The 16,355-nt window shown below is 43.9% G+C and overlaps 1 protein-coding gene across 3 annotated transcripts; it reads right to left on the reverse strand.

The window, feature by feature from the left end:
• Positions 1-7: 7 nt before the first annotated feature.
• On the reverse strand, positions 8-15,746 carry slc6a15 (solute carrier family 6 member 15). Of its 3 annotated transcripts, XM_027032763.3 has the most exons (12): positions 15,628-15,746; positions 14,011-14,488; positions 10,883-11,040; positions 10,601-10,727; positions 10,241-10,422; positions 5,422-5,532; positions 4,258-4,499; positions 3,760-3,949; positions 2,610-2,802; positions 2,359-2,518; positions 1,786-1,948; positions 8-1,333 (listed from the first exon to the last, which is right to left on the reverse strand). In XM_027032763.3, exons 2-12 carry the CDS (start codon positions 14,306-14,308, stop codon positions 956-958), a joined length of 2,202 nt encoding a protein of 733 aa, XP_026888564.2. In that variant the 5' UTR covers positions 14,309-14,488; positions 15,628-15,746; the 3' UTR covers positions 8-955. The 3 variants fall into 3 exon arrangements, with proteins under 3 accessions (XP_026888564.2, XP_081571548.1, XP_081571549.1); XM_081715423.1 differs by lacking the exon at positions 8-1,333 and having other exon boundaries at positions 1,807-1,988; XM_081715422.1 differs by lacking the exons at positions 10,241-10,422; positions 10,601-10,727.
• Between the last annotated feature and the right edge of the window lie 609 nt (positions 15,747-16,355).

Genomic DNA, 16,355 nt, shown 5'->3' on the forward strand with positions numbered 1-16,355 from the left:
CATGGCCTGTTTTTTTTAATTTTTTTTATTTATACCTTGAGGCTGAGAAAAAACATGTCAAAGCGTTTTCATGTAAAATTAAATATATACAGTAATTAGGCAGCACTCCATACAATGATAGTAAATAGGTAAACAATCAAAAAAAAGTTATTTCTTAGCAAAACATGTCCTAAAATTCAAACTATCATATGTAGGTTAAATACATATGTGGGGGTTTTTTTTTGTTTTTTTTTACAGAATACATACTTCTCCAATTATTCGATAAATGACAAATCAGGCACATCTTTTCAATCATTTGGGGTTGTAAATGCCATCCATATGCTGTGAAGCAACACAGTAAAATAGTCATTTTATCAAAAGAAAAGTTGTATTGCATGTCTAACTTTTTTTCCCGTAGTTCACACATACAGTACATTCTATACTGTTCCAGTGTAGCTAAGCTGCTTCTAATCTCATTGGTGGACAGCAGCCGCCCTTGCGACTTGATTGGTATTTACAGCCATTCCACAGTAGAGCAACCCCGGAAGCCACGCCCCCCTCATCCAGGTGTGGGAGGAGGTGTTCGCCTGTGCATGACAACTCAGGTGACATCTGGGGAAGTGGGGTGCATCTATATTATTTACAAATATAATACAAGATGATGTACTGTTTTAAGTCCATAAACAGCAAAGCATGGAGAGGTGGTGTGAAAGGTGGAATCACTCGACAGTTGAGCGGGGACTACGGGACTGGTGTTTGAGGTAAGCGATTGTTTTTAAGGTGAGCATGCATGGGGTACGCAGGGTGAAGTGTGGTGTGGGTGTACCGAGCTGAAGGTGACTAAGGTGTGATATGGGAGAGGTGGAGAGGTTCTCCTTCACCCAGGGACGCAGCAGGTGGGTGAACAGGAATGGCATGACGGTTACCCTGCGACCTCTGAGCTCGACGTCGGCGGGGATCGAAATGAGGCTGGACCTCACAAACCCGACTCGGGCATGTCGCGCTCCTCGCCCGTCCGACGGCTGACGCCAAGGTGGCCGTTGCTGGTGGGTTCTGCGGGGCTTGGGCCGGGCATGCCATGGTTGTCATAGACACTGCTGCCTGGCACAGGGGATGCAGCCTCGCTGGGCGTCCTGCCTTGGATGAGGCTGGCGTCATCATCCTCCTCCTTGCTCCTGCTCTCGTTAAGAACACGGCCCTTCTGGTAGGCCGGGCCGCCGCTGGCGGTGTTGTCCATGGTGATGCCGAAGCATCGCAATATCAGGACCACAGGCACGGGTAGCACGGCAATGAGCACCAGGCTGATGCAGACAGCCAGGCCCCACGGCGGGTAGCTGAGGGACTGTTCCTGAGCCTGAAACAAACACATATGGGCAGTTGGATTATTCTGACAGGATGTAACCTCAGACCCTACCAACAGTCCTAATGACATCACTAACTGGCACGGCGGCTTGGTGGTTAGCATGTTTGCCTTTCAGCGCTAGGGTTCGAGTCCCTATCTGGGTGTAGTTTCCATGTGGATTTCCTCTGGGGGCTGTGGATTCTGAGTGAGACTACGCTGTGTCCCACTTGAGTTCCAAGAAATGTGCTATATAAATGTAATAATAATAATAATAATAATAATAATAATAATAATAATAATACTTACTGCTAGTGACCAAATACATTCTGATCCTAATGGACATGAGAATATGACCTGACAGAGCTCACCTTTCCATTAACCTGATGCATGTTTACATGTTATGTCATATGTTGTCATATACACATGACATGCTACATACAGCTAGTCTGGAGGGCGGGACGCACCAGGTCCTGGATCCAGGCACTGTAGGTGGGCGGGGTCAAGGCCAGCTGGATGGCACTGGCAGTCAGCAGACCCAGCAGGAGCAAAGGCGTCACATACTTCCACATGTAATAATAGTAGCGCGAAGGAGCAAACCCCAACATGTCCTTTAGGTCTTCAAAGAACCTGCATGGACACAGACGCCGTTGTTTCAAGGCCGAGCTCACTGCACACACACACGCACACACACACACACTGCCAATTCACATTAAAATAAAACAATAAAGCTTATTACGAGATCTATCTCTTCGGGCCGGTCACTTCAGAATTGGACCTTTATTACTAGTTGTAGTTATTATTATTAGACTAGTATTTCTTGGATCTAAATGTCACACTGCTATATTTTGTAAGGCAAAGTTTCAATCTTCCTTTCACTTTAACTGACCCTCTGGGCTTCGCAGATGGCAACATGCCACTATGATTTAATAACTAGTACCAGTAGAGGGCGCTGCTAGCCTGGAGGAGAATAGTAATTTACACAGAGGAGCACCAACTGATGAAGGTGTGAGTTAAGACTTTGGTTCTGAGCAACGCACTTATCGGTGCCGTAGACCCACGCGACTGCCACGTTTTCCAGAAAGACGACGATGAGTAGAGGGAGTGTGGCAGAGTAGTCATCAAACATGGACACGAAGTAGTTGCCCGATCGCTGAACAAAAATCAGCCCGAAGCCCAACGAGATCAAACAGCAGCCGACTACAAGAAAGTCAGAAGGAGACGCGAATGATGGCAAGCACACACATCCCGTATGTAAAAGCCTGTTGTGTGTGGAGTCCTTGGGTCTTACGTGTGAGGATCTCCTTGCGTAGTTTGAACGTGTCCACCAGGGGAGTGATGATGCCCTCGATGGTGCCAAACATGCTGCCCAAGCCAAGGTTCACCAGCATGAGGAAGAACATGACCGACCAGAACGGGGAGGCTGGAAAGTGGGTCATGGCCTCGGTAAACGCGATAAAGGCTAAACCTGTACCCTGGACTGCCTGGGGGGAGAGAGGGAGGGAGGGAGAGAGAGACACACAGACATCGGCACCTGCACAACTGGGCCATGTGCTCCGCTGGCCTGTTTCATGAATGACCTCTTTAAAATGGCCAGTTGACATGTCTAATGCATAGTTTGTGTAGACATGTGCGAGTGCATGCACACACACACACACACAATATATATATATATATATATATATATATATATATATATATATATATATATATATATATATATATATATATATATATATATATATATTTAAAGAGAGTGAGAGAGAGAGAGATTCTAAATTGTAGTAAAGTACACAGAGTTTCCAGAGAAACAGGCTGTTTTGGAAAAAGGTCCTTCATCAGCTGTGCAAGTAAAGTGTTTCTCTGGAACTGGTACTTCACTACGATCTAGAATCTCTATACATCTCTTACTACAGTACATGGAGTTACTCACCTGGAATCCCCCCCCCCCCCAATTTATATATATATATATATATATATATATATATATATATATATATATTTTTTAATATATAGACACACACACACAAACAAAAACACACACACACACACACATTTATATACAGTCTATACACAAGACATACAGAAGACATATGTCACCTTTATACACACACACACTTATGAAGAGAGCAGTTGTGTCAGAAGATGTGCACTGCAAGCTACAACTGACAATTACTTAATTCATTAATAAACTCATAAACTCATTAATAAACACAATAAATTGTGTGATCTGGATTTGGATAAATATAGTGTTATCAATATGCATGAAAATATTTTCCTTTCCATTTATGATTTATTGTAATATTGCTACTAGTAAATTAAAACCTATTAGGGCCAGATAGTATTATGCAAATGGGACATTAAAAACAATAAAGAATGCATTGCAAGAGTAAGACTTTCATGTCGTCTGCTCCTAGAACGCGTGCTGGACTTGTCCATACCTTGTTCATCTCGTCCTTAATGTCACATTTGTCCAGAGCCAGGCGAGGGTAATCACTCTCCATCACGCCACTGATGATGTCGGTCATCTTCTTGTAGTCTTCGGGGCTCACGTGACTTAAGTTGATGTGGTGAGGAATCAAGTCATGACTTATCTCGTTGCCCAGGTAACCAACAATCTTCCTTGTGTTCCTGACATTTAACAACACAACTGTTATAGGTTTTTTTCCTCCATGTAATTATCTCATTTTCACTCTAAATGATTTGTTAAGTGTGCTGATTATTCTAAAGACTTTGAAAAACAAGAAAACCTTGGACTGTAAATGTGTTTATCGGCAGCTTTAAGATTTCAGTGTACCGACGGCTTCCCCGATGACACCTCCACCGCTGAATGAAATGTGTGGCGTTTAAGCATAATCTAGAGCAGCGTTCTGCACACCCGTAGCCTTTCCTATGCTCTGCTGTTCCCCGTGGTTACTTCTGTAAGGCGGGCCACTCACAGCTGGACACACTTGTTGTTCATGAAGTTGGCTTTGAAGCCCAGCACGGCGAACACCACCAGCGTGGCCAGGACAGATGTGAAGAAGTTGATGAAGGATACGAGCACGGCGTCAAAGTGGCAGTTGTTGTCGCGCTTGTTGTAGCTGGAGAAAGCGATGACTCCTCCGAAGCCCAGACCCAGGGCGAAGAAGACCTGGGTGGCTGCTTCCCGCCACACCTTAGGTTCCAGCATAATCTCCACCTGTCGAAACACACACCCACACACACACAGAGCCACGACAGTCTGACCCAGAAACTAATACCAAGATTGACTTTAACCATACTGCCAATCAAACTTGGATACCATAGAAAACTATTATGACAGACTGTATCATATGTCTGTTAAATTATCATAAAAACTGCAAAACACATAATACTAAACACTTTTGACATATTACTTGATCCATTACCACTTTTCTTATTTATGCTGCTTGCTTTTCTTTTTTTTGCTTTTATTAGTCACAGATATTAATCACAGATATTAATGAACATGACGTGACGGCACAATAGTCCCCCTTTGTGCACAAGGTCATTACACAGATGACTGCTAATGACAGATAATGACACAGCGTGAAGTGTTACGAAGTGACAGTATGAAACAGTATGAAATGCAGGACCTCACTACATAATTCACAAACCAGGCAAAAAAAGAACAAGAATAGTACATTGAACACAAAGTACGTGACACATGTGCATGCGTGTGTGCTATGTGTGGTGTGCATGTTATGCAAAATGTATGTACAGGTACATGTGCTGCTGGGACACAGGCCATCTGCTGATGGAGAAATTAATTTGTTTCTGGAACCTGCCGTGTCACAGGCACAGATGCATGCTGGGGGATGTTCTTGTTTCTATAGCAACCATTATTGTTTTCCACAAATTTTGTTAGCATGAGTAGAGATGTGCGTGGAAGAATTGATGATGAGCAATTTGTTGTAATTACGCTAAATCACACAGATATATCACTTACAATTGAGGTGTTTGCAGTTTAGCACGTCAAACAAGCTGCACTAAATTTGTTGTTGAGGACAAATGTCCTTGGCTTAGTGAGGTTAGATTTTTGCATAAAACAACCCACACACACACAAACCCCCCCTCCCCTCGGTCAGGTGTGTGAGTCTCACCTTGGGGGTGATCATGTGTATGATGCCATCAACAGAGCCCTGAAGCAAGAGTCCCCTCACCAGGAAACAGATCAGCACCACATAAGGAAAAAGGGAACTGAAGTACATCACCTGCAACCAATCAGAACACAGCTTTCACTTCCTCACACCACGATTAAAGTTTAGGCAAAGAAAGCAGAATGAAACATCTTTGTTTCATTGTCTGGCACCCAACAGCACAAAGAATACTTCTAAAGAGAAGTATTAAACAAAAACCAACAAACAAGCAAGACAAAAATACAACAGTGTACCCAACTGTTTTCATATAATCCAATTTGGAATTCTTGGAATAATTCCTCAGTAATTGTTTCTCACAATAAGGCTTCTCAGAACCGCAATGTTATCTCTGGCCTGTAGGGGGAGCACCTGCTCTACGCACTGTCTGATGGTCGCTCACTGCACACAGAACTTGGGCTAGATGTTTTGCATACGCGTGCCCTAAATCACTTTCCTGAAGGATACTTAAAATCAGGACAGACGTTTCTCTGCAGAGCGGTTGGGAGGAGGTGTAAACCGAAGGTTGAGTGTTTACAACAGCGTATAATAACAGTTACCCCCTGAATAAAAGGAGAGAACATTATAAAACCATTCTTTATGGCTTAGCTGTAGAACGAAGCTTAAAAAACATCCCAGAGTTTGTTTTTATGGGCCCACAACAGATTGTGAAGCAGAACAGCTATACTGCAACATACAGGTATACTGCGAGATACAGCTATACGGCGCTACACACAGCTATACGGTGCCACACACAGCTATACAGCGCCACACGTATACTGTGACACATACGTATACTGTGACACACACAGGTATGCGGCGCCACACGCAGGTATGCGGCACCACACGCAGGTATGCGGCACCACACGCAGGTATGCAGTGCCACACACAGGTATACGACACACAGGTATACCACCACGAGACACACAGGTATACCGCGACACACGGGTATACGAAACACACAGGTATACGGTGACACACACGTGTATACTGCGACATCCACGGGTATACTGCGACACACACGGGTATGCGACGGACACGCTGCTGTGCATGTAATGCTCTTTAATGTCTGCTCCTTTTTTCTTACATTTCCCCCCCACACTGTGCTGTGAATGGACATCAGTGTTGGTTTCAGTGTAACTATCATTTAGGTGTCACTTAATATCTCCCCAATTCCCTTCACATGATTTCAAAATTGTAGTTTTACTGCTGCTTTCTTTACTAAAAAAGCACTTTGATTATTCCTTCAAAAAACAGTCCCACAAAAAATCTGCTTATTAGTAACGTATGTTCACTTTTAAACGTATGCAATATGTATTCCCTGTTACCAGACATTGGAAAGATGCCAAGTTAAGGTTTAGTTATTCACATTAAGCTATTCATGAAAGATGCATACATATATACCCATTTATCTCCCCCTTTTGACGTACTGTATTTGAACACCTTGCAACTTCGCTCACTAGTGGATTGTTCACTCTGCCAGTGAGAAAAGTGCGGGAAAAACCATAGCAACCACCCAGGTTTTTGTTCTCTTGTAACATGTGCACGCACATGCGGACTCTTGGCACACGCTTGTACAGAATGCCAGAAAAAGAAAAAACAGCATGTCTATTCTGGAATTTTCTTCCTTCAAATGCACTTTTGTGGAAACTGTGAATGGTACATTAATATTCTTTTGTTGCGGAGCTTCAAAGACCTCCCCGACGCCCTTTCAGTGTGCGTCCTAGGCCAGGCCCTGCGTTTCCCGGGACACCAAGGCTTGTGGACTGGTACGCTCACCCTGCGAGTGAGGTGTGCCGTTCCAGAGAGCAGCCAGGAGACAGCACATCCTCACCACCCCTGCTAAACGTGACTGTGTGTCTGTATAAAGATGGGAGAGAGAGCCTGATTCTGTGGAGAGATCAGCCATCATATTTCACTCACTCTAAGGACGTAAAATATAATCTGCAAACATTTCAGTCATGCAGTTTGTTGGCTAATTAATATGAGTACAGCTGACTTGCACTGGAAAATGTGCATGAGACAGCAGTGAACATGGGAAGAGGGCGGGGCTGAGGTCAGGAGTACAGTGACATCACAGAGACATCAGGGCTGAGGTCAGGAGTACAGTGACATCACAGAGACATCAGGGCTGAGGTCAGGAGTACAGTGACATCACAGAGACATCAGGGCTGAGGTCAGGAGTACAGTGACATCACAGAGACATCAGGGCTGAGGTCAGGAGTACAGTGACATCACAGAGACATCAGGGCTGAGGTCAGGAGTACAGTGACATCACAGAGCCTCAGGGCTGACCTGAGGTCAGGAGTACAGTGACATCACAGAGACATCAGGGCTGAGGTCAGGAGTACAGTGACATCACAGAGACATCAGGGCTGAGGTCAGGAGTACAGTGACATCACAGAGACATCAGGGCTGAGGTCAGGAGTACAGTGACATCACAGAGACATCAGGGCTGAGGTCAGGAGTACAGTGACATCACAGAGCCTCAGGGCTGACCTGAGGTCAGGAGTACAGTGACATCACAGAGACATCAGGGCTGAGGTCAGGAGTACAGTGACATCACAGAGACATCAGGGCTGAGGTCAGGAGTACAGTGACATCACAGAGACATCAGGGCTGAGGTCAGGAGTACAGTGACATCACAGAGCCTCAGGGCTGACCTGAGGTCAGGAGTACAGTGACATCACAGAGACATCAGGGCTGAGGTCAGGAGTACAGTGACATCACAGAGACATCAGGGCTGAGATCAGGAGTACAGTGACATCACAAAGCCTCAGGGCTGAGCTCCTGGGTAGCTGCAGCGAGTGCAAGAACAACCGAAACACTTTGATTTTTATTTAAATATTTGAGCAATAATTTTGTATGCAGGCATCCTGCACATCTCTGACAGAAATGAACATATACACTTTATTTACAAGTTTCTGAACAATTTAGCCAAAAGCAGAGTTAGTGAGAATATATTTCCCCATGGGTGGGCTAGCTGTAATGGTCGCTAAAAAGACTGGTAAATTGATAAAAATACAAATAAATGAATTCAGTTTTATGTTTCTTAAGACAAAATGAGCTTTCTAGCATCAATACATAAAAAAAATATGCATCCAGATAGTTTTTATAGAATTATTAGTGAAAGCTGACTAAAAATCAAATAGCAAATAACAGCATTATAAAATGTATTTACATTATCCTCTACAGTATTTTAATGAACTCTGGACAAACAGCACGAACCTGGCGAAAAATCTCAAAATTTACAAATGACAACGCTGCTATGGGAATATGAGAAGACGACGTTGCTATGGGAACATTCCGCTGAAACCTGTTTTCACTACGTAAAAAGTTTGTATTTCGTTTTACTCTGTGTTAGTTTGATCCCCGCGGTCCCCTGCCATGTTCTGGCTGTGCTAAACCCTGCCACACCCGTGTGATCACGTGAGGAACCGCAGCTCCGTGCAGGCACTGCTGGAGGCAGTGGAGAACATCACAGCCCTGAGACTGCAGTTCCCCACTGCTGCATTCCTCCATCAGACTCTTAACTGCTTTCTAACAGACTTCTGAGGTATTCCCTCTTATATACCCTCTGAGGTATACCCACTTATATACCCTCTGAGGTATACCCACTTATATACCCTCTGAGGTATACCCACTTATATACCCTCTGAGGTATACCCACTTATATACCCTCTGAGGTATACCTCTTCTGAGGTATTCCCTCTTATATACCCTCTTATATACCCTCTGAGGTATTCCCTCTTATATACCCTCTGAGGTATACCCACTTATATACCCTCTGAGGTATACCTCTTCTGAGGTATACCCACTTATATACCCTCTTATATACCCTCTGAGGTATACCCACTTATATACCCTCTGAGGTATACCCACTTATATACCCTCTGAGGTATTCCCTCTTATATACCCTCTGAGGTATTCCCTCTTATATACCCTCTGAGGTATACCCACTTATATACCCTCTGAGGTATACCCACTTATATACCCTCTGAGGTATACCCTCTTATATACCCTCTGAGGTATACCCACTTATATACCCTCTGAGGTATACCTCTTCTGAGGTATTCCCTCTTATATACCCACTTATATACCCTCTGAGGTATACCCACTTATATACCCTCTGAGGTATTCCCTCTTATATACCCTCTGAGGTATTCCCTCTTATATACCCTCTGAGGTATTCCCTCTTATATACCCTCTGAGGTATACCCACTTATATACCCTCTGAGGTATTCCCTCTTATATACCCTCTGAGGTATACCCACTTATATACCCTCTGAGGTATTCCCTCTTATATACCCACTTATATACCCTCTGAGGTATACCCACTTATATACCCTCTGAGGTATTCCCTCTTATATACCCTCTGAGGTATTCCCTCTTATATACCCTCTTGAGGTATACCCACTTATATACCCTCTGAGGTATACCTCTTCTGAGGTATACCCTCCTCATCCTCACTCCGACTTCAAGCATGTAAGCAGTTAGATCAAACAAACAGAGGCAATTCCTGTCAAGCACCTTGCTTTAGGATGAAAAGAATGCATTACTTACTTTTAAAAGGGAAATCCACTGTAAACACGCTTAAAATATGTTTAAAGCCTACTTGTCATTTACCTTACACCTGTGTTACAAAGATTTTGCTGTTGCCATGGGACGTTAGCTGCTCCACTGACATGCTAACAGACAGATCAGTGGTATCTGACACTGAAACATCTAGCTGCTGCCTTCCCACCATCTGTGGCCTAAAGCCTCCTCACAGCAGAGTGGCCCTTACCTTCCCTGAGGACTGAATGCCTTTGATCATGGCCAGACACACAATGGTCCAGGCGGCCACCAGACACAGGGTCATCCTCCAGTTGAGCCCCCCGCTCTCTGAGATGGAGTCGGAGATGTCCAGGGTCCTGCGGTACCAGAAGTAGGTGGTGGCGGAGCTCTTCTCACACTCTGGCACCACATCTGAACGACAAGCAAGAATGCGGAGTCGCAGGGGAAGGCAGCACATGTCTGGCAAGGCAGCAATCTTATTCAAACTGCTTTATTAACGTGCGATCAGCAGAAAGGCTGAAGCTAATGTTTTAGTTTGAAATATGAAAGCAAAAATGCCAGGTTGTTCAGGTTTAGAAAATTGTCTCACATGTGCTGGTCTTGTTTTTCAGCAGTGGACATTCGTCCCAGGGCAGTGGCTGTTGAAAGGACTGCGAGAAGTAAAAGAGACTCCAGCCAATGATAACATTGTAGTAGAGCCCCACAAACAAGCACACCTGTGGCAGGGGGAGAGGATGTGTGTCAAAGGGCACAGTGTGTCCTGCCTGTTCCTGTCTGGAGCTGCTAACGCGCGACCTGCCCACCATTCCTGGGTCCGAATGCAGCCTGTAGCAGCAGAGCCGGCCGCAGTGGAACTCCGGGATGAACTCACCATGCAGCTGGCGAACCCAAGGCCTCCCAGATGGGGGCTGATGTAGTTCCATACGCCGATGCTTCCGCGTCGGATACGCTGGCCCACTGACAGCTCCAGGAAGAAGAGCGGAATTCCGATGGTCACCAGCAGAATGAAGTAGGGCACTAGGTACGCTCCTACACAGGCCAGGAGGACATGGATTATAAATTCAGATTATGGAATATTCCAATGTATCATGTTACTTAATGTGTTTAATGCATTAAAGTCTTTTCTGATTTATTGCAACATTAAAATCAAAACAGATAATAGACCATCAATGGCAGAGACAATATTATTCCTTTACAATGCCCTTAGGAAGGGAGAGAAAGGCAGTAATTCACACACACACACTCACATGCGCTCACACACACTCACACGTGCTCACACACACACTCACATGCACTCACACGCACACTCACACACACATGCTCACACACATGCTCACACACATGCTCACACACACACACACACACAGACACACACTCTTTCTCTCTGTGCCTCTGTCTCTGTTTCTTCATCCCTCTCTACCACTTTACTCAACGCAGACCCATGTCGAACATGTTACTACTCTTTTCTACTAGAACCAGTATATTTTGATTTTGTTTCAGCCTGACTGATGCTTCGTTCACATTCTGATAACTTCCTGTGTGCTTTTTCTCGGAGAGTCAGTGAAGCTTCCCCGTAGCCGCACAAGAGCGTGAGTTTGAGTGTGAAACCGTCGTATTGAAGCTACGCAGCCAAGTTACATGGAGAACTTGCATCTGTGTCCATTCATGTTTCTGGGGGTGCAGCCCATCTCTCATGACTTCTCCCCAACATATAAGAATGTGCACAGATGTGGCTCAGAAATGCATTCTAGACTCCCTGTTCACCTTTACGTAGGAAAAGATGTTTGTATTTGTATTAAGCGGCTAAAACGATGACTGAGACTTTTTATGCCCCCAATGCGTGTGTCAATCACTATTACAGTGACTGTATCTGCTATTATAGTGATGACTACGAAAGATTAGTGCCACCAAAACATTTATTCATCTATTTATTATTACTCAGAACGAATGATCTTATGATGCTTACAAAATGTATTCTGGTCTTTTTTATTTGTGTTTTTAATCAGGAGGAGACAGTGATTAAGCAGAAGGTTGTGGTGCAGAACTGGAGAGCAGAAGTGTGTATGATAGAGGCTGCAGCTGTCTGCTGTCACCTGGACAGTGAGCAGGGGGTGCTCACACCCCGCCCCCCCAAAGCTTGGCCTCTTTAATCTAACCCTAGGCTAGAACAGCAGGGCACCCACTCTAATAACAACCTGGAAAATATAACAATGAGTTGTTACCACCATGGTCGAGCCAACCCAGATGTTTTTATGGCTGTACAAACACACACAAATACCCGTGCTTTGTATAGCAGACGAATACACTGTGTTACAAGGTACATTGTGTTATACCTACAGTCATCATAAATACATTCTTATGAAAAAAAAAGTATTTGAAAAATGTTGTGGCTATCTAGCCAAAGTAGAGAAACCAGACGCAGTAGTGAGGAGGATTTTTCATGGTAAATGACATCACGATGCATATTTCTTTTTCCACTGCCTTTTTGAAATGTCACCACATCTTTTCTGCTGCATTGTGTCTCTCAATTTGTAGAAGCATGAGAAGAAATAAACACTGTAATGAAAATAGCACATTTTTGCTATATTTCCCACCTCTGGGAGTAAGAATGCTAGCACACAGACCAGGATAATGCATTTTAATAAGCTTTCCTTACAGCACATAGTATATGCCCAGGGTGAAAATAAAACCTTTGATTATCCCACAGACCTGACACACGCATGCTAGATGTATGCAGGATATATGCAGGTACAGGATCACGCTGTCCCAGGAAAGGCAGACAGCATATGATGCAACTGTGCATTGCTTTCTGCAGGCAGGAGGAACCGATACTAGTGTCTGGTTATATAGCGGTAAAGTGCACCGCAGTGACGATGCTTTCAGTTCTTGTCTCCAAGCTTCCACTCTGACTGCCCCGCATGCGTACTCTCTCATACCCTGTGACCTGTAATATTTAGTAATATATATACATAATATATAGTAGACAAAGGGAGGGGGGCTTGTGTAGCACAAGTACTTAACACATGTTTCTCATTCCAGATGGAGTACCTACTGATGTTACATTAGAATAAAAAGGCATATTTTTCCCTGGGCGTGTTTGTGGGATAATTTAAGATGGCACACTTATCATAAAAATAAGCCAGTGTTGGTGATCATCTCTGAATCACACTTAGAGGGCAGGAACGAATCATCTACAATAAACTGGCACCAACTGCTGAGCTGTTGGCACAAGGCATAAATGAATCACTTTTTTAATGAATCACTTGTTGTTAAAACACTGAGCCCAATTCTACTGTAGGTGTCATGTCATCCTCGCATCCTTCACAAAGGATGCTTTGCTTGGTGCATTGGATACACACTAAAATCGCAAATAACATCCGAACCTTTCTTCAAAGTCCCTGTCTGCAAAGAAAGAATGCTTAGCACATAATTATACTAGCACGCAATGTGCTGAGTGCACGTGTGAAGTAGCAAGAAAACACAACCGTCTCCTCGTAGAGAGGTTTCCTACCTGCTTTCTAAAGCCAGTCTGTAACCAGGACAGTCAAAAGGACAATATTTTCCTTAGAGCAACTATTATGGTGATAACTATGAAGCCACTTGAACTGGTGTTCTTCAAATAAATTACTTACACATGTTCACACAACCAAACACTGTTGAATTATAATTTTAACGTTGACATTTTAACATAGTTTCCCCCCCAGAGTAACAGTTTTTCCTATTAGGATGTAAAGACAATTCAATGTTATTTTAAAATGTGTTTAAATAAGATTGAAGCCTGTTTTATAGATGAACAACACAAGTAATCCAGCATACTCTCACAGAATATAACCCACAGGTAGGCTATATTTGTTTTAGGCTATTCAGTGATAACTCATTTTCAACAATAAAAAATGATTAATTACAAGAAAATATACATATCTATCTGTAGTGAATTACAACGATTTACATTATAATAAATTATCTAAGGTGCAGAGAAATGTCTAAGTGAGGACTTACCCCCGCCGTTCTTCTGACACAGATAGGGGAATCTCCAGACGTTACCCAGGCCTACGGAGAAGCCCACCTGCGCGAGGATGTACTGCAGCTTGCTGCCCCACGCAGGCCTCTCCTCCCCAGCAACATCTAAGCCCTCCTCCGCATCCCTCCGCTTGTCCACGGAGACGGCGTCCGCGATCAGCGAGCTCTTCTTGAAGGAGTCGTCACGGGCGTCTTCGTTGGGAAGCAGTTCTTTGACAGACTCTGTGACATCGTCATCGTCAAGCTCTCTCTTGACGGATTTGCTGTTTTTGGGCATTTGAAAAATAAACCACTGCAGGGGGTGAAATGTCTTTTGGCGATGGGCAGGGAAGACGCTCGGTCACCTCAGTTCTTCTTGGGTGCAGGTTACAACAAGAACAATAGAAGGAGGGCAGAATTTGTCCGGTAGGAGAGGTGGTGCGTAAAAACAATTATCTCCTCATTGTCACAAAATAGGCTATTGGGATTCAAAAAGAAACGAACATTGATTAGACCACGTGGCCAATGCATGTGACTATGCAGTATTTAACCCAGAATCGGAGTGTTTCTGATGTGCGACCGGATCAAATCTGACGCGCATGTTCAGATGCTACTTCACGTTACTTATGTCTGCGCTCAAAATATTTATGTCCCAAGTCTCCAATACGCTCACAGGCAAACACAGTATCAGGCGACACAGGCAAATGCACTCGATATTTTCTCGCAAAAGTGTGCGAGATGAAGGGCTGGCCCGTAATCCGACCGTCTTCACCCGCGCGTTAATAATTGAGTTCTTACGCAATACACGAGCTAATTTGCATAAGAACCCAAACACTCCCCACCATTGGCCCGTGCGTGTCTTAGAAAATATCTTAAACTATAGAAATGTGTTTTGTATATATATATATATATATATATATATATATATATATATATATATATATATATATATATATATATACATACATACATACACACTCCGAATTTTATCCACACAAACACACATATATATATAAAATGTCGGTGTCTATAATAAAGCTTTAGTAGTCTTTATTGTAGTGTTTTCCATCGGCACAGCAGCGTGATGCGGCATAGCGCGCGAGCCTATCCCACTCTCCATCACTGTTTATGCGATTACCAAATCTTTGTCATAGGTCTGGATTAACTCTTAAGTGTTTCGTTTTCTTTGTTTGCTTTTAATTAATCGCAGATTTTATATATATATTTATTTATTATTATTATTATTTTTAACGGGTCCGAGGCTAATAAAAACTAGCCCGATTTATTTCGACGGAGCAAACGCGGACTATAGGTCTCGTGATATACACGTTTGTCTATATTGTGTGTCGTCTTAAGGATGAGTAGCTTGGCCAAATCTGCAAGGTATGAAATACTCGATATTCCCTGTTCAGATATGCCTGAGGGCCTTCGGCCAGTTATTCCACAGCACAGCTGTGATGGAGAAGGAGCCTGACATGCATCCCTGCTCTAATACCCCCGTGCCTGCCATGTGCGTTATTTCATCATGCACTGCACTGAATCTGCATGCGCATCCGTTCTTTTATGAGTAATAACAATAATAAAGAAAATCGCATGGCAAAGAAAATGGTTTCTTACCTTTTTTTGAACGAAGAAAATGGTCACGGATGTAATTTTCACCGTTCCCAACGTTTTCTGAACACGCGATTGGCTGTGGTGCGAGCTCACACGCGCATCCCAGCCTGTTCGCGAGGACCGTGCCGGTGCAGTTCGGAAACCGCGAGCGTTTCGCTGACATTGAAGGGGCATGGCGATGCGTTAAAAAGCTAAAGCGAAAATAATGACGAGTCATTGCTCTGGTATGACATACCATTAAAATATTTTACACTCTGTGTTATCAAAAATTAATTTAGCTTGTCTCAAAGAGTTTTAATGTCGGAAACAACACTTGAAAATTCCCGCCCCCCCTCTTAACACAAATGGTTCAGTCTACTACGAGAGCTGGACTACATACTAAATCGGTGCACGCGGGCAACGTTTCCTCAAGGCCATCATGTGCTGTCAGTGATTAGTTCTGTGCATAAGGTGAAGGCTCAGTGAAGAAAGATGGTCAGTTATTTGCTTAATTTAAGCTTTTCTCGAGTGGTCCAGTGGTGGCCGTGAGCAACACTCGCCCAGCGTCCTAACACATATGTGCAGTGAGGTTAAAGCGTGTTGGCTGCATACTGGCTGCATGCATTACACATTACAGGCTTTGTCATTAAGATCTGCGAGCGCTCTCGTTACGCACACAAAGGGACGCGCGCCATTCCACGAGCGCACACAGCATGTGCTGGGCGTGCGCAATATTTGGCTTTATGTGCGTG

This window comes from Electrophorus electricus, chromosome 6 (assembly GCF_041902795.1).
Source record: "Electrophorus electricus isolate QZ-2024a chromosome 6, ASM4190279v1, whole genome shotgun sequence".
Taxonomy (NCBI): Eukaryota; Metazoa; Chordata; class Actinopteri; order Gymnotiformes; family Gymnotidae; genus Electrophorus; species Electrophorus electricus.